Below are 27,788 nucleotides of genomic sequence, written 5' to 3' on the forward strand. Positions count from 1 at the left end.
CTACTATGTTGGGTAGTGGTTACGCGTCCCCCTGGGATTTCCGCCCATGGCCCCATCTTACAAAGAGCTGCGATTGATCCGATCAATCACAACTATGGACAGCTAGCAACGTCAACATCTAAAATGAAAATTTTTTCAGGTCAATATATTTTTTTTATTAGAAAATTATGATATACAGTGTATATTCATTCACTTCTCATTCTTTTGAAGATTCAGTGTGATTCCTTTTGTTTACTAAGGAGATTGTGCAAATTTCCCGGAGAAAAAATGACACTGATTACGCGAACTTCCATAAAGTTACGATTGATTGGATCAATCGTAACTCTCTTTTTTGTATACCTTTTTGATATACGACTCTAATTTTGTGATAGATCATTTCGACTGACCTGTAATATTCAAAAAATAATATGTTTCACCCTTCATCTTTCCTTTTCTCTTTTTTTCCTTTGTCGTGAATATTTAGAAGGCTCCATGGACATTAAGCCACGCCCCCCCCCCCATCTGTACGCCAGTGGAAGAAAGCACAACACCGATATCCTTGAATTTATTGAAAACTTTCCTTCATCATAACGTGTTTTGCGTTATCGCATCATCCATATCCAGGTTCCTCCGAAACCTGCCGCAACAATAAGAAAACGAGAAATTCACCATTTATTTCCACCGTTATCAAATGAAGCCAGTCAGAAGTCGCAAACAATACAGAAATGGGGAGAAAAATTGACACCAGATTGTCGCTCGGAAAATTAGACCAGATTTGATAAATGGGCTTTACTTTGTTACTCATTATGATAGCATCAAACTTGGGAAGTTTCACTTTCACACACGTCGTGAGATGCGATGGAAGAAAAGTTTCGATCGATTATTTTTCCTTTTTTAAATCCCAAATGCAGCCTCCCCCCTGAAAGATCATATGACCCTCATAAGAGTATTTGAAATGCTAACCTTGCATAAAATTCATTTGAACGAAAATCAAAGGTTCCGGTTTTTATATTTCATCAGGATGGGAAATTAACAATTTCGAGCGAAACTATTAATGGACTTTTGACAAAATGATTTCCATTCAGATTCGTATATCAGAAAACATCCAAAAGACATGGAATACTTTTGATCATCATGATAATAATCACTATAATCATCATCATCCTGATCATTATCACCATTATCATCAACATCATCACCATTGTTGTCATATCCTTAGTATTGTGATCAACATAGCAATCATCGTTGCCATCATCATCGTCATCATCATCAACATCATCATCCTCGTCATAATCACTCCCATCGTTATATCATCATACTCATCCTAATCATTATCCTCATCCTCCTCATCATAATCACTACCACCATTGTCATATCGTTAATATTATCAACATCGCAATCATTCCATCATCATCATCATTATCATCATCATCATCATTCCATCATCATCATCATCATCATTATCATCATCATCATCATCACCACCATCATCATCATCATCATCATCTCCACAGCTCAAGTCAAAAATCGATTGCAATTGTCCAAATATATTCATAACGGGGAGCTGTTTCAAAAATATTTACAATTTTTATGATAAATCTTTAAAAAAAACAGTGACTTTGGTTTATTGCTGAGCCATGTTACCATGGTAGTTACCCTAATTGTAGCATTTTATGAAACAAGCCCCTGAGCAATGCCCCCCCCCCCTTTTTATCAGAGCACTAGCATTCCCTTTACCCTGATTCCTTATCCAAGGTATCACTACATATATTATCTGACTTATATGTATCACTTTTTAAACTTGATGCAACAAAAATTGCATTTAGGAATTTAGCTGGCCCCATAGTTGAAAAAGACAACGTAAGGGAGTAAGATAGGTGTTAATACCATTGGTCATATTTGACATTTTCTAGTTATATTAAAGGACAAGTCCACCCCAACCAAAAGTGGATTTGAATAAAAAGAGAAAAATCCTACAAGCACAACACTGAAAATTTCATCAAAATCGGATGGAAAATAAGTTATGACATTTTTAATTTTCACTTAATTTCACAAAATAGGTATAATATTCACATCCTGGTCGGTATGCAAATGAGGGAACTGATGACATCACACACTCACTATTTCTTTTGTATTTTATTATATATTATGAAATATTCTAATTTTCTCCTCATTGTCCTGTGAAACAAAGTTTTATTTTGCCCTGAACATGTTGAATTACTTTTATTTAACATTTTATGGCTCAGTCAAGTTGGTATTTATTACAAATCTGTAAAAATTAAAATATTGTATGATTCAAACAATAAAAAACAAAACAAATAGTGAGTGAGGGACATCATTGATTCTCTATTTTGCATGTGACTAAATTGTGCATATAACTATTTTGTGAAAAATAAGCGAAACTTTAAAATGTCATAACTTTCTTATTTTACATCCGATTTTGATGAAATTTTCAGCATTGTGCTTGTCTGATTTTTCTCTATGGATTCACATCAACTTTTTTCTGAGGTGGACTTGACCTTTAAAGAGAACACTGTCATTTCTGATGAGCACAGAGTAAATGGCTGGATGAAAGGATAAGCTAATTGACTTTTGTTAGTCCTATTTGATTATTTTCTAGTCGCATTTGACTGGCATATGACTAGACATTGTACCCAGTGGACTCGTCATCCTGAAAGTAGCATGTTTTTGGATTGAAGAATATGCTTGAAACAGACAAGTTCAGCTATGGTGCAACTGATGAGGGTTTGTTGATAAATTGTCAGGGGAACTACAAAATACATTCTTTAAGGTTTCAGATTAAAATGAAAACAGTTTAACAGAATACAAAGCATTTACGTAGACATTACCAATGTGAATATTGATTTGACTTGGGACTATATATGATTTACACAAAATGTAACTAGATAGCATCTCCCTAAACATAATTGTGATTCTCAATACAATTGTTGATGGCATTTAAGTGTATTGATCTTTGGCAATGTCATTTCACTTGTTCCCGGGTTTTGTTTCATAAAGTTATGCACAACTTTTCACACAACTTCATGTACAATAAAAAACTGTTGATTATCCCCATGTGATAGAGTTGAAATCTGATCCTTTCAGATAAAAACAACTGTGATCTACAAGCATCTAAAAGCAAATTTAATATTCTTAAATATTCAATTATCATATTTACAAGATAATTGATATTCAGTTTAACTTTCATGGAGCAAAATTTGGTAGAACATGTTACCAGTAGTAAGTAAATGAGCGTAACTTTCAATTTCAAACTAAGTTACTCTCCAAACATTGGCGTGTTTTTTTGGCTGAGTGCTCAATAATAAAGGGTCAACAGAATAAAAATTGGCTAATAAGAATTTAAGATGGACTAGATGTGGACAAAAATAGAATAAACAAATGCAAGAGATTAAATATAGATTTCTGATAGACTTATACACAAAAAAGTATTTAATGTAATGAAAGTCAATAGTCTGGGCATATAGAATATGTACATTTACAATAACATAATGTAATTTTAAAAGATCTACATACAAACATTTATAAAACAGCTATACATTGGAGTATACATTCATCTTTATTTGATTATGAAATTGTACTTTAGCGTTACCAAAGCGGTCATAATGCTATAGTCTTTGGTTCAGCATTTTCAAAGCACAATTTCTAATTTACCTTGCGCATCTTATATTGGCATAGTTTCTATTACCTACAAAAACATCAATGATCAAAAACACTTTTAGAAAGTACTGGAAACCCAAATTTGAGAAAAGAAACAGTAAAATATGAAATAATATTAATGACAAAATGAGTTAAATCAGTTAAGAAAAACAAATCTGACATAACATTACATTTATCCAAAGTCAAACAACCACTCCCATGCACTTTTTGAATAGTCATATGCACATGTACATTATGAAAAAGTGACACAAAGAAATAAATATTTCAGACTGGAATGAAGCCTACCATAAAATGAGCTCATTGGCAATGTAAAAAATGCTTAATAGTCTTACAAATATAATGATATATAGTACATGGCCAATACGTTAAATAGAAAGAACACATTCTGGCTAACAAAATGAAACACAAATTTACATTCTAATATATAATGGAATGATTTTGAAAAAAAAATATGTTTATAAAGAAGATATGCCAGAAATATTTAGTTTTAATCTGATATAAAACTGACAGATCTGGCATTTAATTCACAATATCTCTTTTTTCAATGCATTTTTCAAATCTTTTACTAATGTCAATAATAAAATTCCTTGACTGATGATTTTGATTTTTTGTCTAAGAATAATAATTAATTCAGGTCCAGTAATGAATGATTATTGAAATCAACATTAAATTTATTTAAATTTCTACTTTTTGCTGCTCAAAATTAGACTAGTAGGATCACTCTTAAACAAATTTTTTTGACAAAATAAAACAAGAAAATGCTTAAATAACTATATACCTTTGCACCAAATATCTAACAATATATTTCCACAAGTAAGGTGGAAGTTAAATCCAATTGAGGAAATATTTTGGAGGAAATCAACCAAGTCAAAAGTATATCTAATGAGTATTATAGTTTTAATTTTGACTTTTTGTTTTGGTTCAAAATAAATAAAACCAGATTTGTTAAAATATCTGAATTTGTATCTATGTGAATAAAATTCTTGAATTTCTTCAGACAATTAAAACCAAGGAAATATGGAGCAAATACACAAATAAAAAGCATATGAAAGATGAACAAAAACACAAAAAACAAAGTTGGAGTTAAATTATCATCAAACTTCATGATTGATTTTCAAATCTTATTTTGATTCAGATATGAGTAAAAACAAAATTGAGTGAAGAGAAAAAAAAATTGTCAAATACCCTTTGTTCCAAATAGGACTGAACAGGGGTCATATACAGGTTCCATTTTGGACAGTCCTTCATGATATCTTAGTGTTAAAACTGACAAAGTTTATGAAACAACTAAAATAAGAAATGATAACTTCAACTTGAAAATACCCATTTCATGAGTGAAAAATATTTCCTTCAAGCAAGTTTTATACAAAAGATGTCAATCTTTAAGGGGGAAAAAACAGTTAAATATTGTTAACTTCCCAGATGGAATATAAAAAGCCAAGAATAAGACATTGATCAAAATTTGATGGATGAGAAACTGAAATGTTTCCTTCATTAAAAAAAAAATCAACTTTCATAACCTGTACATTTGAAACTCCACCTTTTCACCTTGTGCGCATAATGCCATGTAAAAAATAGCACAGAACTCATTCTTAGAATATGAAAAGTATCAAATACCTGCCTATTTCTTTGTCATACTTTCACGCATATGTATTTTCATTATCATTCCTGCAATACAAGGAAATCATTTCAAATATCATTCACATATCAAATCAATCACATTCATAGTACATTTTCAAGAGTAAGTTGAGTTGCTTTCAACAGCACAGGCTCAATGTCGTTTCTATGGTATACAACTGTACACTTTTAAACACAATATAGATTTTTACATCCATTTCAAAACCACGTTTGCCTCCTAGTAATCAAAACAATTTGCAAAACAACTATGTATACAACAGCAAGAAATAAAAATAGAAATTATCTGACAAACAAAATGATTTTTCTAAATGTTAGAAATAAAAATTCAATATATTCATGAATATTTAACAAAACTGATATTCAAATTTGAGAGCCTAAAATTATCAAATATCTTACGAAAGCGACTAATTTCAATTATATATTACATAACCTTGTGATTCACAATAGGTGATATCATAAGCTGTATGAACTGTTAAAATCCAAGTGCACGTGGCCTTTCATAGAAGTATTTGTCTTCAGTAAACAAATATTAAAAACATACCTAGAACTTTCCAATAACAAAACATATTAAAAAAAAAAACCTTTTGAAAAAATTGATTACGACAAGTTATTAATTTTGTCACCAAATTGATTGCTAGCATTAGAACATATTTTCAACCAATTAATCCAACCATTCACTCTCACTAATACCATTGTTAAAGCAGATTAAACTTTTCTACAAATTGATAGGTTACCAAAATATTTTTGAAACGATTCTATATCATAATCATTATAAATCAAGATTATAGTTCTATATCCAAGAATGACAATAAAATTTGTTGGTATCCATTTGCAATATCAAACCTTTAGTTGGTATGCTCATATACATGCAAACATGTATTTTAAATACATTTTTGCAATATATTTTTTATATATATATATTTTCCTCTTTTTGTGCTCTCCAGATGTTTTGTTGTTGTTTTGATTAAGGCAGATGTGAATATAAGGATAACATATGAAGCATTGTCAGATTGTTACTATTGTCAACATCAGAAAAGGCAATAATATACTAATACCATCCATCATTTGGGGCATTAGTACAAATTATACGCACCAGTTATCTTAAGAATAGTTATTACATTTCTGAGGCATGATTCAAACATTTTCAAAATTTACATGTGTGGGTGATTATTTAATGATTCTGAATTATTGATCATTCTGAATCCCAAGCAAAATGATATGTATGCTATAGTGATGTGGATCCACAGAATTTGATTAACCATCCCCACCTAAAAACAATGGCCAGTCAATAGAACTATATGCAGTCATTAGTACCAGTTATAACCCCCTTTGCATGTTAGATAAAAATAAATGACTGGTCATGTGATAGATTTCAGCCAATCACTTGATAAGGATCCATATCACTTTCATAGATTCAAACAATCATCTCCATATAAAGAGTTTAATGATATAAATACCAACACTGCATCACAAGTAAGCAAAGTGTTCTTCCAACTTGCATAATAGGAAAAGGGAAAGAGGGACAAAATAGGGAGATTCATAACAAAATTGGATTAACAGCACATCAAAAATATCTTCGCTAGTTCTTGGAGAATATAGACTGAAATGGCAGGAATTAAAGACCTGTTACATTATTGAATATCAAACAATTTTGAATGATTAGACATAACAGAATCAGGCACTGATCACTGCCAACAAGCTGGTTAGGGGATACCTCTCCTATGCACTAAACCTGGACCTTAAGATTTCACCAGAGATTCTAGACTGATAACGCATCGTATGACCCTGGATCTAGTTGGCAAACGAAATATTGAAGAAGAAATTGAGAGATAGGAGCCCCAAGACATCCTGCATAACAAACTATTCATGTAAATATAGAAATGGACAAGTCACAAACATGCAGGTTTCTCTATTGAAGGAGTAGATAAGGATCCATGGTTTCTGCTCGAGTAGAATCAATGCAAGAGAAACTTTCACTTTACTAGAGAGAGAGAGAGAGAGAGAGGGATAAAGATACAGAGAAGTGAGATAGAAGAGAATATAAAATTGAAAGACTTAACTGATTTTTAGTGATTGGTTTTTAGCCATAATGCAGATTCTGGATTCATTATTTTCATAATTTAATTTTCAATTTCTTCATTATTATTATTTATTTAAAATTCAAGGCAAATAAGTTGGAGAAAATAGCAATTGGTGCATTGCTTCAGAGAGCAGATTGCTTGTTAGGGGCAGACATCATACTGATTCATGACAAAACATATCACTGTTAAAGTCAAATATCAGATAAAAAATCACCCATTTATTGCAAGAAATAAACCCAAATAAAAAAATATGACCACACAACACTTTTTGTGAAACCATGTTGCATGTTAACCACGTAACAAGTATATGATCTTAGAATATTTCTGCAAGGTATGAAAAATGAACATGGATATCCAAAGCAACATTCTCCAACAACATCTACCCTTTTTATCAGCCTCAAAATAGATGTTACAGTTCCTTTGCCTGCCCACGCTATTTCCTCCCTTCGCTTACAGACCAATTTTCTTTGCCCCTCTGGAGAATGAGGCAATTACAGTTTCCCCCAAGTAGAAGAAAAAGAAATTTGCTTTGCAGTGAAAATTGTCATTCTATTTCAAGACCTCACAACAAATTGGCATCTTTCTCATCCAAGAAGGAAAATCAAATGATAGTTTGGATTATTTTTTTTCTTGGCAGAAAGGAATGTCAGATTTTTTTTTGTATTTTTTTTTTTTTTTTTACATACAGCTTTTTCCCCGATCATTTTGTGATTTTATTTGGTGTTAGAGAGAGGTTGAGTAAACTGATGAATGCAGTACAAGGGAGTAGGGAATGAAAAATCCATTCAAAATAAAAAGATGAAGAGAGAACAGAAATCCACGATCGGAACAGGTCTTGCAGTGAAAAACAAAGAATGCCACACACATTCAACTATTTCTCAATAAAAATATCCCACCAATTAATGATGCTGCTCTGTTCCTTCTTTAACCAAACAATAATTTTTCCACTCTCAGCAAAAATGAAGGAGGAAACCCAATCAAACTCCCCCCAAAACAAAGCTTGAATTCCTTGCCTTTGCAGCTCGAAAATGACATCCCGCAATCACTAATTTTCATCACTGTCTCACAGATTTGAGGTGAGATTAGGGCAAACAAGAGGTTTCGTATAGGAAGATGATCACCGCAAGCTACGACATTCACGTGAGAGAAGGGGAAGGGAAACAGGGCTGGATAATATACAAAGATATAGGGAAAGGGAGAGAGAGAGACACACAGACAAAGAGAGAAATATGTGCGAGTTGGAAGGTTTACCTGTACATGCGTACCTACATGTAAAATCAAACATTAAATTTCTGTAAAGTTTTTATGATTTCTACCAAAGTTTTCTTTGCAAAACACCAAGAAAAAGCAATAACAGCTGCCACAAAAAAAAATCTATCATTAGTGAGGATGGTTGCCTCTTACATTACACAAATTTACCTAGTAAGTGACTGCAAATCATACCCTTTTGCAAAACATTCACCGATATATCCACCCTAACAAACACAAAAACAGTGTTAATTCTTGGTCTGTTCTCACTGCTGCATAGACTGACAATACTTTGCTGAGGAGGTGGTGCCTAGCCCCTATCTTTTGTGCGTACCATGAATATGCCCTTGTTGCTTAAATATTGGTGGCCGTCTGTCTGCTATTAATACCAGATAGCCAGGAGTATAGAAATCATTCTAATTCTCCAGAAAAAAAGGAAAAAGCCAAGCTACGGATCAGGTTGCACTGGCCAAATACGCATGCACAAGAATGTATCACATGGCCTGGTGTTGGAGAAACATTTGCCAATAATGCAAAAATGTACATTTGGGTTTTTTATCAACTTCAGTGACAGGGGCTAAGCACCAGAACCATACAATCTCTGACTACAAAAAACCAGTAATATCCACACACCTTTTACAAATCTCTAATTCTTTGCCATAAAGCCTTCTAATTTGTGCAAAAATAGCTTCATCTGACTGACATATAAATTTGACATCTGATCACATACAACAACATCTAATAAAGTTCCCAATACTGTTTTGCAACCCTACTTAGGCCAATCCACTATTTCGGTAGGTCAAAAGTATTTCTTTTTTCCATTTACATATCTGTATATATGTTTATATGTATATATATCTATGTATATTTATATATATATATTTCTATTTCTCTTTCTAAACACAGTCTAAGGCAACAAATTTTTGTGAGCTAGTTACTTTTTGTTGTAGATTTTAAGTGACTATGCAAAACTACACACTGTATAAAAATATTTTTTAAGATCATATAGCAAGTCTCATCTTGTTTTCTTCAAATTTGTATCATAATAAAAACTTGTAACAGTAAACTACCCTGTCAGGTTCTCTTCATATCTAAAATGTCCACGTCAAAGCCATAACGATATATTTGTCTGCAAACATAATGCTACATTTTACACCAAGCGGATACTTCATAAAGCAGTCCGCAAGCGACATAACAAACGACTGGTGATCCTTTCTTGTGGTAAATGAATATAAATTTTCACTGGTGTTCATTTAGCTACTGAGACAGGATCACCAGTCATTTGTAAAGTTGCTTGTAACGTACAAACAGCTATCAAACACCATCCTGAATATCGACTATGGTATATGACATTTTCTTAATATCATCAATGGTGAACTGGATGAGGATTCTTAAGACAACTTTCATAAACAATACTTTACCTTAAGTAAGACAAATTTGCAGAGAATTTTTTTTTCTTGGTACATTACCTCAAGTTTCCTTTGAATTTCTAAGTGTGTTATCATAGGTCTCAATGCTGAGAACTAATATTAGACTTTACAATTGAAATTTAAAATGGGTAGAGTGGGTTAATTCAATTTTACAGAACTGCAATGGTTAGCCCTACACAACATCAATAATATAAGAATCCTTCCTTTAATACATCGTTATGTTGTTACACCATTATTATTTCATTTATGTAGCACTCAGAAATATGGTGCATGGCAGTGCCAGTCCGCAGACAGATAATTCTACCGATTTCAAATTAAACAGGTTTTACTTAAATCCATACCACTTTCAGCCCGTTTCCGATATCTATAAGTTGATAGCGAAGAAAATGGTACAAAATGATGAGTGGAAGGGCATTTTGAATTGTGGTTATCAGGAATCAGGCTAAAAATTGTTGAAACCTGGAAATAATTTTCAATTAGCGAGAAGATATTGTCAACCTTACTGGAAGTTTGAGCATTGCTTTGTGTTGTCTCAATGAACAAATAAGATGTCATATATCACGATATATATTTGAGTTGGCGTAAGTAGTATAAAGCAGAACATCCCTAACACCCAGTTTTACCTGCATCACTAAAACAAGATATATCTGATTCAATGTATGTCTGCTAGTAAGTACTTCTGCCCGTGTTATATTAATAGTGTGGAATATACATCGTAATGTACATCCGCCCATGAAAGAAACCTAGCAGGTTAGTCACTGGTTCTTTAACATATATACACTAACACCAAATTTAGAGTAAACACACATATAATCCACTTCATTATTATTTCTATACATGAATACTTGGCAATGACGTAGTAATGCTTTCTATTTTTACACAGAATTTTAAGTAGTGTTGTAGTGGATTACACAGCAGCATTGTGTATTTTTTCTAATATTCTACGCCATGGAAAAAAAGGATTTAAAAAAAGTACTACACTTTTCTATTAAATTGTTTCAGTATTATATATCAAATGATTATTGCTATCACACTATTGGTTAGCCTCTACCTACACTGAACACCAGTTAAAATCAAGCTGCATAGAGTGTATTCTGCATGGATTTTGTTAGAACCTTGGAACGTCAGGAAATACTATCAACATATCCAATTGTGGGATAGAAAGGAAAAGAGAGAAAAAAATTCACAATTTGGCACATGACAACGATGTGGTCAATACAATATTTTGTCAATGTCACTGCATGCATTGTGAAAGGTAGCCTTGTCAATATACACGAACCGAATGATGAGAATTAATGTTGGCACACACCTATGAATGTAAGATTAAGACCAACCACCTTCTACAACAATAGAAAGAGTTTCTTATTCTGGCAAACCATCTGAAAAAAGTATTTGGCAATAGAAATAAAAAAACATATATATTCAAAGAGTGTGTTCCTTTGCAATGTCGGTTTTCAGTCAAAGTAATTATATCACAGGAAAGAACTTCAATGTATTTTAAATGAGAATGAAAAATTTATTGGTATAATTGTAGTAAATACCACAACTGCCAAATCATTCTGAATGTCAGAAAATTCAACATTTCTAATCTTCAAGGAAAATCATTTTCACAAAGAAACACTGACCTGACAATCAAAGCAGAATATAACAAACTAATTGTGTCCACATTCATACTAGTTGATCCATTTAAAAATACCTCAATTGGTACAGCAAGGTATGCATGAATAAAGTAAGAAAATTTGATTTCCCTGGTTTGTTATCTTGAAGCACTTTGTCTGACTTTGTAATGCTGTTCTCCTTGTCTTAAAACGGTCGAAAATCTGCAAACCTGATCTGCGACCACTGTCATTGCAATTTCATGATTTCTGAGTCCACTTTGCGTACATTCTTTTGAAATAGTTATATGTTCTTGTGATGATAATGAAATACTTTTCCACTGTTATGCAGACGATCCAATGAACTTCGTAACACAACACAAATCCATGCAATGTCCATAGCAAATAAATTGAGGGCTTGATGATGATGAGGAGCACAATTCAAGTATTCCAAAAATGTTCTTTCCAATTCAAATGATGACAAAGATATCCACAACATATTCAATTGAGACGCTCACAAAATGGCACTCCATAGCAGTAAATTCTACAAAGAAGTAAAAGGATTTAGCTTTTCACAACACTTCCACATGAAATAAAAGATGTCCTTGTAGCAGAAAAAAAGCAGTAGAGGTAAGTTTTATCCCAGCAGTATTACGAGTAAGTTGAGAGGGGGGCAAATCTCATGATTTTCCCTCTTCTGCTTCACTGGCACTATCTGTTTTTTCTGAGGATGCCGGGCTGCCAGGTGCCTTTGGCTCACTTGGAGATAACATCAAACCATCATCTCCATCTGGGTGATTATGCAGAAGGTCCTGTTTGTGGGCTGGGAGCTTCCCTTGCCGTTCTAGTGTCATCAGGTGTCCTTTGGACCTAAGGTGCTTGGCCAGATGTCCAGGGATCCGGAAAGCAATGGCACACTCTTTGCACTTAAATGGCCTGGGATTGGAATCTGAACCTGTTGTAGTAGCCAACTCTACACCCTCCACTCGCAAGAAGTGTTCCTCTGAGCGTTCGTGCTTAGACAAGATGTACTTCGAGGGAAAAGAGAGAGAACAGTCATGACAGGTAAAAGTTCCTTCTGTGGTGTGTATTCTGGCATGTATGCGCAGCTGGCTGGGCTTGTTGAATGCCTCTCCACACTGGGCACAGCGATGGTGACCATAGTTTCCTGTGGGCGACATTGCTAGCCTGTCCTCTGCTTTCAATCTATGCTCTTCTCCATGGTGTTCAAACGGCTGCTTATCCTTCAGATGACTCTCAGAGGAACCCGATGATGTTGGAGACATCAAGTCAGCATGATCTCCTTCACTTGCAATGGGGGAGGAAGCTTTCTCTTTTTCTGAATGGTAGTTGACTTTAGTCATGCCTGAACTTGATGGCAGGTGCATTGGTAAGATCGTTGGAGGTAACTGAAACATCTTAGAAGGGAGCATTGGGGACACTAACCGATGGAGTGGTCCAGGAGAAAATGGCTTCAGATGAGTTGTTGGTGATGGTACAGAATTGTTCATTGATGGAGATGGAGGAAGGAAAGGGGATATAAATCTCTGGAGTGGAGTCTTATCATCAGGTGCAGACCAGGTAGGAGGTTTCGCTAGGAGCAGCTGCTTGATGGCATTTCCAGAGGCTTCCATTGTTGTCCTCTGGAAGGAGCTTGCTGAAGGTATGCTTGAGGTAAAATCGGATACTGGTTTTCCATTTTTACTACTGCTTCCTTCTCCCTCATCATCTGATACAGGCTCAATGACAGGAGGAGCGGTTTCTGGCATAATCTCGAACTTGGAGCTTGGTGAGTAAAAACGCATCCTTGAGTCAGATTGTTCATGCCTTCTAATCAGGTTCTCATGTGGTTTAACTGGAACAGAATCTGTTATAGCTAAATGATCTTCATCCATTCTTGAAGATCTTGCTGACAGTGTTGTGACAACTTCATCTTGATTATTTGTTACTCTAACTAAACTTGAGGATTCAACTGGTATTCTGTTCCAGACACTTCTGTCACTTTCAAGAGTTCTGCTGGCTATAACATCATCTGGCCGTTTAATATCTCTATCGGGAACATTTGCTACAGAACCATCCTTAGTAGTATGGTCACACATTGATGAGCAACTCTCTGTTGAAGAGGAACGGACAGTGATTGAGGCATTCCCAGTGGCAAGTCGATAGTGGTTGGTAGATGGAGCAAACGATTCCAAAGCAATAATATGTCCATACTTGTCCAGTACAGGAGGAGGCTGGGATTTTCTGGATGAACTTTTGTAACCAAAACCTGCCTTCAGAGTTGGAAGCTGAGATAGGCTCTGAGATTTTGTGAGTGGTGGGTGACCCCTGTCTTGCCCGACATGGGCCCGCTGTCTATTGGTGAGATGTTGGGAAAGCTTGCAAACAACCTCTGACCTTGTGAGCTTGGAGGCATGCATTAGGTCATCCTTAGCATCTGCAAGATCTTGTGGCTTCAAAATTTCACTGTATGATCTCTTGAGCTTGCCAGGATGGTAGACTGCATCACCTTCAGCACTGCCATCTTGGTGTTCTTGGGGTAGATCATCAACCTCCATCTCTTCATTCATTCCATCATCCATCTCTTCCTCTTCAGAATCCTCATCTGCCGAGTCTGTATCTTCATTATCATCAGCATCAGAATACTGATGGTCATCGCCATCCTCATACACGCTTGAGTCGATGCCATGCTCATGTTCCAAGTCAGAAGGATTAATCCCATTCTCCAAGCATTTCTTTGTATGAGCTTTTGATTTCATATGCTTTGTGAGATTGCCTTTTGTTTTGAATGCAAAACTGCATACACTACACTGAAATGGTCTCACATCAGTATGGGTACGGATGTGTTTCTTCAGCATACTGGGTTTCTTGCATCTGATTCCACACTCCTGGCAGACATACTTCCCTCTGCCACGTCCTCTGACATAGACATATTCTTCATTGGACTTGAAGCCTCCTTCAAAAATGGGTATTCGCTTTGGCTCCTTCCCCTTTACATGTTTCTCAATGGTGACCTCACTATCATGGGAAGATGATGGGGTTTCTGCATCCCCTGGAGTTTCTGTTGGAGTCTGAATGGGTTTACCACTTGCTTGCTTTTGAAGTTCCTCACTGACAGCCTTGATCTTTTCTAGGGACATATTCCAGGCCGAGGAGTGAGTCAGGATACCGCCACCAGATGGACTAATGCTGGAGACAACATCTTTGATGTTTTCTTTGTTCATACCTGAGTTGTACAGCCCGAGTTGTTCTCTCCAAGAGACTCCAAGAGGATTCTTTGTGTTACCACCTGGTCTCCAGTTTGAATACATGGAAATTTTCACATTCGATCCCTGCATCACATACATAGGTTGGCTACATCTTGAGGTGCAATCGGTGACCTGGGCAACCCCTTTCATTCTGGATGAGATATTGGCATACAAGAAAGTTGGTGCCAGGGCAGGTCCACTCCCTGCCTTATTTACTTTGACACTGCTAAACCAATCAGCCAAGTCCTTTCCAAGTTTCTTGGGTGTTTTCCGTGAGCCTTGCTGCATAACTGGAGTAGATGCTTTTCTTTGTTGCATACTTGGAGTAACAGCCTTCCCTTGCTGTAAAACTGGAGTGAGAACTTTCAAAACTTGATCAGCAATTGAATTATCTCCTTTGGTAGGGATGTCAGGTAATGATGGCTTTGATGGCTCCTGGCCAGTCAGGTTGGTGGAACTGCCTGATGGCACTATCTCATCTGTTTTCTCACAGATATCTAGTCCATTGGATACCTCATCTTTGAAAAGCTCAAATGAAGCATCTCTTTTTCCCGAGGGTGTTTTTCCTTGAGGACTTAAGTTATCGCTTGGGGTCAAAGGAGACTTTTCTGATCTTGGTGAGGAGCTTGACGGAAAACTTGGAGCATGCGATGAAGAAGGAGATGGCATGATGAAATATTTAGACTGTGGTTTACCTTCAGCAGTAGGTGTAGCTATAGGCCCAACAATCATTCCTTCATCTGATGTTGTAAGAACGCTCTTGATGCTTCCACCTGCATTATGGAAGGCATGGGCAACAAGCCGCCCCAGTTCTCTGGCAGCATCTACTGGTGTACTTGGTGTTTTAGCCTTTAGTGGTGACTGGGACATCCTCATAACAGATTCTGCAATAGACAATGCTTCAGGTGAAAGCAACACCCTTGGATCAATCTTTGGGGATGGTTTCACTCCATCAGGAGTAGAAGCACCTTTGACTGCTGCTGTTAAAGGTTGTTGTAGATCAAGACTAAGCCTATGCCTAGCGGCTGCTCCAGCTCCAAATTTCATAGGTGACTTTGGAAATTTTTTACCACCTTCAGTTGGTGTGTAGGCAGGTGATCTGGCAGCAATATCAACCCTTGGGATTTTAGCTGACATGGGTGATCCCATGGACTGAATTTTTGCTGTCAAGTCCAAGGCATGAGTTTGTTCACCAGGAGTTCTCTTTGTAGGAACAGATCTTCCAGGACTCATGTTCAATCCTGGAATAGCTGGAAGATTCCTGCGTTTCTGAAGACTAGCTCTGGCACTGGTGTCGTCGAGAGCCAAGGTGAAGCTTTTCTTTTTCCTGGCAAGAGCTTCATTTACAGGCATTTGTTCCACATTCTGCAATTCTTTTGCTAGGTCACTTTTGTCCTGCAATGATGAAGGTGCACTGGGAATCATTGGGCTGGCGAGACTCAAAGTCTTGGGTGTGAGAGGTGAACGAGGTGGAGCAACCTTGAGTAAACCCTCAGGATGAGGTGAATGAGGGACAGAAGGGCTGGCAAGTTGAAGGTCAATCCTCATATTTCCAGGAGGGGCTTGATATGAGCTCCTCATTTCTTTTGCCCACTGTGTGAGGCCAGCAGGCGAGTCTCTCTTCCCATCTCCCTTTTCTGGCACAAAAGAAGTCATCTGTTGTCCTGGCAATGATGGGAACTGGGTAGGTGTATGAGGGGTTGTGGGAGTGTGTTGAATGACAGATACCCCAGGAAAATTTGCTTCCACAGACTTTGCCGCAGGTTTTGGTGAATAGGGAGACCGAAGGGGGGTTGAGGTACCCTTCGGTAAAGAAGCATGAATCCATGGTAGTTGGGAAGCAGCTTGGTTCGCATCCGGACCAGGAAATGGTGGAGAAAACATTGGCAGCATGGAATGACTGGGTGCAGCATTAAAAAGGGGCAAACCTTTTGTAACTTCTTCTTTAATGGTTGGATGCTCATGGTGCTTCCGTGCCTTTTTCCTTGAGTGATGCGATTCATGAGACCCAGAAGCATCACTCTCCGATTTGCACTTCTTACGTTTGTGAGCAGACTTTCCAGATTCAGTGTGATGATGTTTACTTTTTCCACTCTCCTTTATAAATTGGTGACTTTGAGATGTTGCAGGTAAATGTTCAGTAGGTAAGTGCTGCATCATGGCTGCATGGGGATACATGATTGGCATTGGATATCTCATGCCACCTGGTAAAGCATCTTTCAGCATCCATGGTGCAAGATGCATCTGGGCTGGAGACCAAAGGGGTGAGTACTGTTGACGATCCATGGGCAAACTCTGGCCTAGCATGCTAGCAGGTGTCGCTTGCTGAGTACGTTTGTGCTCAAGCAGTATATTCCTAATTATATTACCATCCCCTGGCACTGCCTGCTGAAGAGTAACTGGCGAGGAAGTTGGCAGCTTATGGCCTGTATTGATGCCTGCTTCCGCTGCCTTGTAAGTGAGCCCGTGCCTCGACTGACCCGTGTGCAGATGTGCGCTGTACTGGCTGCTCATAAGGGTCTGTGCTTCCCGCTGTCTATCTTGATTTCCTCTAACTTCCTGCTTGCTGTCTAAATTAGTTTGCTCAGCCAACTCTGACCTTCTCTTTGTTTCCATGGTGATACTACTCTCTGCTACAGTCTTTGAGTCATTACGCACATCTAATGCGCCGCTGGCAGGTAGCTGGGGTGGGGTGCTTGTCATGCTTTCCCGATAAGAAAAACTAGGTCTTCTTGGTTTCACAGATTCCAAATCAGAATCATCTACTATAGCCTCATTTTGGGAGATGAGTTTTTGAATATGCTGCTGCAACTTGATTTGAGTGGAGGGAGAGTTTAGTGTTGGTCGTGATTTTTCTCCTCTTTCTTTTTCTGAATCCTTGCTTTCCTGCACAAACCTAGACTGCTCTTTAATTACTTCTTCTGACAAACCCGGAATTCCTTCCACTGGGATTTGAAAGTGGTAATGACCCCCTGATCTTACAATGTTGAAGTTCTTCAGTGGGATCATTATTTGATCTGTTGAGTTGCTCTCTGATTTAGGTGATGGTGCCTCTGATCTTTCCTGACTTGTAGAAGTTTCAGAAGGCCTGGACGATGGATTTTCATCATTCAGCTGGTTTTTAGGCCTTGACATATTAGATTCATAGTCCCTCAGATAAGACCCTTGCAAACTATCTTTTGGTTGCCTTTCCCTTGTGCCATTCAAAATGTCTGTTGAAAGTTGCGACAGCATGTGAAGGTCCCGAGAGCTACGGTTTCCAAGATGAGGTGAATTGGATATGGTCTCCCACATTCTATTCCCAGTTTGACTGGCAATAGGGGAAGCCTGGGCCTTACTTGATGGTACAAAAGGAGGATGGCTATCTGGTACTGAGGTCCGGCCTCCATTCATAAGGGCTTGAACACTTGTCATGTTCATGCTTTTCTCTTGATCAGCTGTTAATGAGGTACTCTGCGCACGATTCTCCGCAAGATTTTCGTGTTGTTCTTTTCCAATATCCTTCCCCTCTTCGTCTGTATCTGTCTCTTCTGACCCGCTCTCGTGATCAGAGTCAAATGGCTTCAAATCTGGACTCACCCCTGAAGAGCCTGCTTTAGCTGCATGTGCATGAGATTTGCAATGTTTATAGAGGTTGCTTTTGGTCTTGAATGAGATTCCACAAGGTGTGCAGGGATAGGGGCGTTCCCCGGTGTGGGACCGGATATGCTTCTTCAGAACACTAGGTTTAGAGCATCTGCGGCCACAATAATCGCACATATGCTTTCCTTCCTTCGGACTCGGGTGACTCTCTGAATCTCCTCTTTCCTTTCGATGAGGCACAAGTTTAAAGTGTCCAAAGTCAGCCTCTTTGCTTTGATTTATATGTTTCTTTTGATGAATCCTTATACGATCAGCCTGAACCATCTGCGCATTGTTTGCAAACTGCATCAAATGCGATACAGCAAGATTGCTCTTCAACAATTCATTATCCTGCTTTGCTACCGCTGGCGGGGTATGGGGGGTTATGACGGGCTCCTTAGATGTGGAAACATTTTGTTGATGCTGCTCCGTGCCAAAACTGTTCATGCTCGTAAATTCTTTCCCGGTAATCTCCAGCAGGGCTTCTAGAGCCTGCTGCTTCAAGGCACCCTCCTCTCCGCTGTCCGAGTTGCGCAGTACTGATACATTGGTGTCCGACTTCTGACTCCCTGAAGAAGAGTGCCTCTGGCGCTTCTTCGGGCTAGTCGTCACACTCTCTTTGGCAGCTTTGCTAGGTGAAACTGAACATTGATCTTGTATGGCCTTTGACATACGCGCCCTTCGCTCCTTTATGATGTCATACTTGTCCTTGTAAACCACATCTGGAACCGGTTCTTTCACAATGTTCCCACCAAGGTTTTCTCCAATGTCCTTGAATTCTTGTTTCAGAACGAGTTCTTGAACCTGCAAGGGACCAAGGGTTTCGGGCGTGAGCTTGTTCCGCTTGTCTTTCTGGGCTTTGGCCTCTCTCATTTGGCGTACCCTGTCTGTGATCTTTACTTTCATGGCACTCTTGTACTTCGATTTGTTCTTTCCATGATGCCGTCTGCCCGGGTGTCTCTTGTCTTCTTTGGTACTCTGGGATGGATTTGAGATGACATCTGTAGTGAGACAAAAACAAAAGATAGATAATATGTTAAGTATACATCCAAAACATATTGCAATATGTTCACAATTTTGATATGATTACACAAAATACATGTACATAATATGAATTAAGATATACATACATTTATTATAATAAAAGTGAATTGTGCACCTCAATGGAAGTAAAAAAAAAATTAAAAAAAGTGTAAGAATCAAGTACCATAGCTGAATTTATTTTCTGTATCATTCAGGAAATTCAGTTAAGTCTTGTGGTACTGAAACAATCTAAAAAAAAAACAATGCTAATGATATCATTGGGTATAAAGTATCACAGAAGTTGAGAAGAAGGGGGGGGGGTGGGAGTGTCCAATTGGAAGAGTAAGTTCCATCCAATATGTGGTAGTAAGCACCAGGCCTGGTAAGCACTTATAACCACACCAATTACAAGTGTTATAATAATAAGGAAATAATGTATTATCCTGGTCTACTTTAAAATAATTGACATAAAATTCTTAATTATGAAATCCAAATTTAGTCAGTTTATAAAAAATACACTTCATGGGTGTTTCAATTCTTGCAACTTTTTGAAATTTCTCCTACATTAAAGCAATTCTCACATTCATGTTTATGGCACAGGAGAGGCTGAAAGCAAAATATGTTAATCAATCCTCACATATTAAATTTTCATTCAACCATGATAACCAAGGATATTCAAATTCCACAAATTGGTGCTTATTAAAAGCTCCCAATCTGCAAGGTTTTCACACTTTACCTCTACATTTACACTTGGTCGGGTAGGCATTTTAGAATGTGATACTAGTACAATGGGGGGGGGGGGGGTACAGGTCTGCACTTGAAAATTCATTGATGTGTTCACAGAGAAAGTCCCTTTCCAACTACAGCTTAACTCTCCAAAAACCACCAACTACCACAGGTCCACATGTGGTTAGAAATGAAAGTCAATTGTAATTCCCAGATAACCCTACAGATCCCTGATATAGGAATAAGCATAATGGTTTCTAAAAAGAAATAATACCCATGAAACAACTAGACAAATCTTGATTAATCCTAATAAGTAATCTCATAACACAAAGAGAATGGTAGCCTGTGGTGGAATATACATGTAGAATCTATTAAGTAGAATTCTTCATCTTGTAATCATACATGGGTAAAGAAGTGTCTGGATCAGATATATGGTTGGTATACAAATTATAGAAAATTCATTGAATATAACCATGGGATGGATAACTAACAATTCCCTGATTTGACAATAAAACTAAGATATTCTAATCATTATCTGTAATCAATTTACTATTACCAAAAAGAGAAAGTAAGGTGGTACTCTGTCATGTGACTAATGAGAGTCAGACTCTGAGATATCGTGAAACAGCTTTAAACTAATACCCCTTTCATAAACCCAATTAAAATGAATTAGGCGGCTAATAGCAGCATAATTTGGTCATAAAATTGGAGGAGGACAAGAGTTATCCGCATTACTCTGATGCTGCTATTATCCGCATAATAGCGGCATCGGGATAAGATTTTGAGTTTATGAACGCACTTCCAAATAATGCGGATAATTGCCATGGTGCGGTCACAAGGTCACCCTTTTCCAACACAACCGCATCGGAGGGGGCGTGTCCAGTTGTCATGGCGATTATCCGCCTTTTTCAGGACGGGCGCTCGTAAAAATAATGCGGCTTATTTTCGGAGTTTATGAACGCAATTTTTATTGAATTATCCGCATTACTCTTAGGCGGCTAATTGGAGGATAGGTTTATGAAAAGGGTATTAGGCCTCATGAAGTTACGCATGGCGTGCATAGATCTATATAGTACTTTTGTGTATCTGAACACAGCATTAAACTTAGCTGAGTTTAGGGTCCACCCAGTCTTGTCACACTCCTTCATTTGTGACATACAGTGAAACATGTCTATAAGGACAATCCAAAGGAGACGAGAAATGTGGTGTATTAGGGACAGGTTCATTGAATACATATTTCAATGGGAAAAACCTATTCATAGGAAACCATATGTGCGGTCTTCATAGACAGGTCACAGGTGGTCATTCTATAAAGTTTCTATACAGCATCAAGCGAAAGCACATTTGGCTGTGTTCGCAATTTTAATCGATTAAGCTACAGTTACATGGGAACACACCAAGTTTTTTTCTCTCTCTTCTTATTTTGTCCTCCTGAAGGAGTGTGCAGTAGACAATACAGGAAACCAAGGAAAACATGATGACAAGCAAAAGGGGGAAACAATCTATTTACAACATGTCCGTGAGTCACAAATACATAGTCGTCAAGACACGCAGCAGTAGATCCTCTCCCACACATACATCGAATACTCAAAGTCTCAAACCTCCTTGATAAAAAAAAAACTTAGATCAATATCAAATAAATAGGATAAGATCTTTCTTACACCTAATAACAAAAGTACAAAACCAAAAGCATATATAGGTCTATTGAATAAATCTTGAAGAAAGTATTTCCTAGTATATCATTACACATGAAGCCTATCAAACAAGCAAGGAAAGGTCAAATATCTTCAAGAAAATGTTTCCCTAGTATTTCCCAAATTATCATTAGACATGAAAACCTAATAATGAAAGAAGAGGCAAATATAATCAAAACAAAATATAACAATATTACTTAAGTTTCATCCTTTGACAACTTTTTTCTCTTCAAAAAAACTTGGTAGATTTTGACGGAAAATGAGAAGATGGGGCAAGGAGGAGATGGGATGAGGGAGGGAGAAGAAATGAAAATAGCAAATCCTCACTAACATTTGGTCGTTTTCAAAGTATATGGTCATGGTACATGTACTTCTCAGCCTAAAGTCCAAAAACCTTTAAAAAATTGATAAATAAAACTAATGGTTGTTCCATGCTGATACGAAAGATGGAGATATGAGCAGAAAATATGAAGACAAAATGGAAGGATAAATTAGAAGTATGCTGAATGGAAATTATAAATAACACCACAAAAACATTCCAGAGTTCAGAGAATATTTCTTCTAGCAGCCAAGGTTAAGTTTATACTTCCTGAATTCCTGCATTGCCATGGAAACAGCCCTCTTCGGGTCACCTCTTTTTTCAAGGCTGAATTCTGAAAAGTACACTCTTTATGAGTCTGTCTGTCTGTGTCTCCATTGCTGACATCTTTCCCATATTTTTCAGCTAACACTCCGCAAATGTTCGGGTTCGAAATTGAGACATCAAGTCATATCCGACTTGTGAAGGATGTTTCATTTTTCATTAATATCCCTCGATAATGTTGGCATTTACTTGCTCCAATTCTACACGAACAGCATCTGGGACCATTTCACAAAATTCAATCATTGGCAAGGTTCAAGCAATGAATATGATCAAAACTAGCAAGAGAGTCTAACTGAGAAAATGGTATGTAATTGCCTAGTGCTCAACAAATTTGTCATTAATTGTGGTTACTGAAACCTGACCCGAGCATATTATTCATTGTGCAGTTGACTTTTTATATTTTATGCTCTCCTGCAAACAGTGTTTGCAAAATCAAAATACAAAGAATGAAGTAAGACTACATTCATCTCATAAGACTGTAGCAAGCCAGTAGCTACAATACCATGCAGGATGATTGTACAAATGGTTTTGGCCATTTTTTTTTCTATCGATAATCATTGGATATCCTTTCTTATTAACACTATATGTATTTTGGTGGATGCAATAGGACAGTAGGACACAATATCGTAATCAGTAAATTCCAAATGTAAGGTTTCTAAATTTATTCTGATTTACAGTTGAGGACAAATCCCTGAATCCAGATCAAGTGCCTCACTGCAAAAATTACATTTCAAGTAAGCTGCATTATTCTGCTTATAAATCATAGTCTTCAAATAAGTTGTTTACTTCAAAAGAGAGACATACAGAGACTACCGGCCTACATGACTTATCCCCCTTAATTGATTGATCAATCACACGCCTTATAATGAGAAACTTGTCTTGACATTTTCTCACTGAATTACTTCCATGGGTTTCCTGTGATAACCCCCACTCCCCTCTCCCACCCCACTCACTCTCTGCTCACTTATACCGTGTTTACACATTGACTCGGCTCGGGGGTTGAACACGAGAGCCGTGCTCAACACGGCAATTTTATGCTGTGTAAACGCGATCAGAGTGATCCGCGAGCCGTGCCGAACACGGCTTTATCGATCCTACAAAATCGAAAGTTTCAACCCGCGACCCGAGTCAGACTCGGCAATTTTTTCGTGTGTAAACAGAAAGCCGTGTCGAACTCTCTAGACCTAGGTCACTGCACGCGCTTTCACTTTTGGCATTGTTGTTGTTCGCACGGACAAGATTCGATTCCGGCGGTGAATTTCCGCCTTTAATTTGCGACGTCATAATTCTTCTTCTTCCATTCGAGATCCGCGAGCCGTGTTGAACTCGCCTTTTCATATGTACGTATGAACGCAATCTCTGATCCCTTCTTCGCAGTCTTCAACCCGGCTCGCGGATTCAACACGCGAGCCGAGTCAATGTGTAAACACGGTATATGAAACTGTGCCAATACTTTTTCTCCCCATCCCCATGAGATGTTCCTACATATTCCAAGATCTCATTCTGTTTCCTAAGTTGTCAACATGCCGAGTGAAAAAGCATGCATAAAGCCAAGTATCAAAGTTATGATTCCCTGCCATTTTCATCGCCCCATCTTGCCAAATACATCGACTGCCCCCCCCCCCCCCCCCCCCCCGTCTACGTGTTCAGCATAAGAGGGTTTTTTAAGATCTTGAGTGCATAGGCTTATGTTTCTCTTGTCTCTACTCTACATTATTCTATTTCGAATAAAATGTTATTGTGGGCAAATTAAAAGCTTCTTTTTTTTTGGTAAACAATTCATGGTGGCTGAAAACATTTTATCACATCAGCATGTTAAAAATATGTCTGCCAATACAGTAAATGGACATAGGGGGCTATTTTTTAAAAAGTGGAATATTATGGGATTGATCAATGTCACATTAGGAAAGGAAACTATTATTGTAACTTTCTCTTATATGCATTTTTGCAAAATCTTCAATTATTTTTTTTTTTTTAATTTCTGCCTTTAAAAAGCATTTTGAGGTCAGGGCCAGTTAACAATTCCCCCTGTAAGGATACCCATAAGACACACCTGTAGAAAGCCTCAATGAGAGCGTTTAAATGAAGAAAATGGGAAGAAAATTAATCGCACTCAGAATATCTAATTATATCAGGATGACCATCCAGGGGGGTGACACAGCAAGAACTTGGTCATAACTTGGCCTCTTGGCCTTGTTTATATATATTCAAGGGGATGATACTCAAAACAGGCAATGAAGAATCTCCCTGGTGCAAGTTGTGCACATTACAAGCACAAAGATATTGGGCATGCCACAATCTGTCATAGAAATTTGGTGAAGCCAAAGCACCTATCGCAACGGCACACATGCGGGTGGTACATATGTATGAACCTGTGATTGGCTCACCAGAAAGCTAGAAAGCTTTTACAAAGACATAAAGGAATGCTCATGAGCTTCGGAATGAAATTATGACGAGTCAAATACCACCTGTAATTTCCTTCAGCAAGAAACTGATCCACAATGTGATGCACTCAACCCAGGTGAGGTAAATGGGTACCGGTAGGAAGTAATTCCTTAAGAAGCTGTTTGCGCTCTGAACGCCTAGCTTAGCCAGGTAAATTTAGGAGCGCCTTGTGCACCTAACAAGGTGGATATGTGCGCAATATGAATACCCTATATTTTCATATTATATTATATTACCCAAGTTGTTGTGTGCACGGACAATCAATATTAAACAGCCATTTGGAAACAATTAACCAGCGATGTTTTTTCAAGTTTGAGCACACATGTTAGGCAATATCATAAAAAAAGAAAATAGAAGATGAATGAATTTATTTTAGTGCAATCAAAGACAAAAGAGAAGGCTTCAGCATTTTAAAGTTTCTGGACACCCGAACCCCTACACTAAAATGTAAATCTGTTCTTCCAAAAAGATAATTGCTATATTTTAGATCACATTATGATTTACTTTAATATAAGAATGGTTATGGTAAGGAAAATTACGGAGCCCAAGCTGTCACATATCTCTAAGACAAATGGAAACTAGTGTAATACATTGGAAGGGAATTACAAGTCAACAGTGCACTCTATGGAACTACATGCATTAATCATCAAAACGGCAGCAATGCTGACGAGTTTGTGGGTCCATATACCCTAGTCTAACTGCCACGTCATACGTCTCTATCTTCCTCCGACAGCTCTGGCTTTACAGTGACGACTTTATATGAGTAGTTCCTGACATTCAGATCGCCACTAATTGCATCAGTTGACAGCCCTGAATAATTGCTGCCAAATTATTAAAATGCAGTGCTGACTATGAGCTCAGAATATAAAATTCACCACATAATGCGTGTACATTATCCACGCACTGTATTAAATAGAATGTTTAGATTCAGAATGACAAGTGACGATACAACAACTTTAATAACTTTGAAATATGTTATGAGGCTTCAACATCTCATTGAAAAAATCTATTAAAATAGATTGGATACAGGGACTATGGAAGGAAGAAAGAGAGGGGGGGGGGGGGGTTGCGGAGAGTGAGGAGAGATGGAGGGGGGGAAGAGAGAAGGGGTTGAAAATTCCATGTATGACAAAAAAACAACAGCCATAGAGTGCTAGATGGATTTATGAAATCAAATCTACTTCGTAATCCTAAGGCCATAATAAAAAGAGGAAATTGAACTGCATTCTTTTATTTTTTCCAACTAAGAAATAATAACCACAAATTCAGACATCGACGCGATAAATTGCCCATTGAGGATTAAAACTAAGCGCGGCTAAAGATTTAAGAAAATCCTCAGAATGCATCTTCATAGAGACAGGATATTCTAAATTTGCTAGAGATGAAAAAAGAGAGATATGCATTAAGTCCTTGCAAGAAGCAGATGAGTAATATCTACAAACAAAATTGAAGTAAATGAAATAACAATCTTATATTCAGTTAAAGACAACTAAAGATTAAATACATTTGTTTTGAATTAATCCTTCAGAAACTGTCGTTGTGATCCAATTATATTAATAAATAACTGTGTCTTCTCTGATGCAAGATAATCTGCAGTCAATGGCAAATTTATTTTAGCGTTTCTGTTGTTGCCGCTTCCTTCATGTTAGATGTTGCTTTGTGAGGAAAGTTCTAAATGCAGCTCCTTTTGTCAGCTTCTTTTGTCTAGAAACTGAAAAGGAAAATGTTTGGAGGTTCTTGAATTTTCTGAAAGTGTGGCAACATTTTAAACAGAGAGATTCAGATAACTGTTGATAACAAGTGATTTCAGACAATGACAGAATCCCTTTTCAAACTTTAAGTTTTTCATTCTTACCCATAATCAAATGAGAACCACATCAGTGACATTAAAGAGGAAAGGGGGGGGGGGGCATTTTGTTCTAGGAAAAATTTGACAAGCAAAAAAAAAGCTCTTCACTTGCATGTATGCATGACCAATTCCCTTCTTTTTAAATAAAATTTTTGCTTCTCAAAAGGGGGGGGGGGCACAGCCCTGATGTGCCCCAAACTGGATCCACCACTGTGTGAAGTCTACTAATATGCTTTTCACGCTGCATTTACTTAACCCCATACTATCCTTAACCCCATACTTTTTTTGGTATCACACTGTCTTTCTTAACCCCATACTATTGTTTTAATAGCCGGGGTTAATGCCTTAACCCAAGACTATCGGGAAGTTTACCCTGATGAAAAGTTCAATAAAACATATTGGTAAAGGTTTGAGGAAAATCCAGTAAAGATTATTAGAAAGTTTCTAGAATCCTAATTTTGCGATTTGTGCAACATCTACAGACAATCAGTTATCCCACTTGTTAAGTAAAATATAAATGCATAAATTTCAATTTTAAATGGTTCATGATGACGACTTGTTTCGGGAGCAGGTGGAAATAATTTGTTGAAGATATACTTAAAGTACAATTATACCCATTTTCATTTTTTTGGGGGGGGATGACATTTCACTGATTGTTTAAACTAGCGATGCATAATTAGCTGCCCACATGTGACGTCACAAATGAAATAATTGAAATTCTTATGACTTTTAAAATGTTTGATGGATTTTCCTCAAACCTTCGCCAATACATTTTAATTACTTTTTGCTATATTTGCAATAAACCTTTGGTCACGGTGAACTTCCCCTTTAAAAGACACCTTTGTAAGACTCACAAATAGTACGTAGTAATCACCATATTTTGTATTCCT

At 37.3% G+C, this 27,788-nt stretch overlaps 1 protein-coding gene across 1 annotated transcript in view; it reads right to left on the bottom strand.

Annotated features, from left to right (window-relative positions):
• Positions 1-3,411: 3,411 nt before the first annotated feature.
• LOC121415989 (transcription factor HIVEP3-like) overlaps positions 3,412-27,788 on the bottom strand; it is a 63,625-nt gene continuing 39,248 nt past the window's right edge. The window contains exon 3 of the mRNA XM_041609413.1: positions 3,412-19,519. Coding sequence (XP_041465347.1) covers positions 12,330-19,424 — 7,095 coding nt within the window. The 5' untranslated portion in view covers positions 19,425-19,519 and the 3' untranslated portion in view covers positions 3,412-12,329. The remainder of the gene's footprint in view (positions 19,520-27,788) is intronic.

The sequence above is a fragment of the Lytechinus variegatus genome, chromosome 1, assembly GCF_018143015.1.
Source record: "Lytechinus variegatus isolate NC3 chromosome 1, Lvar_3.0, whole genome shotgun sequence".
NCBI lineage: Eukaryota > Metazoa > Echinodermata > Echinoidea > Temnopleuroida > Toxopneustidae > Lytechinus > Lytechinus variegatus.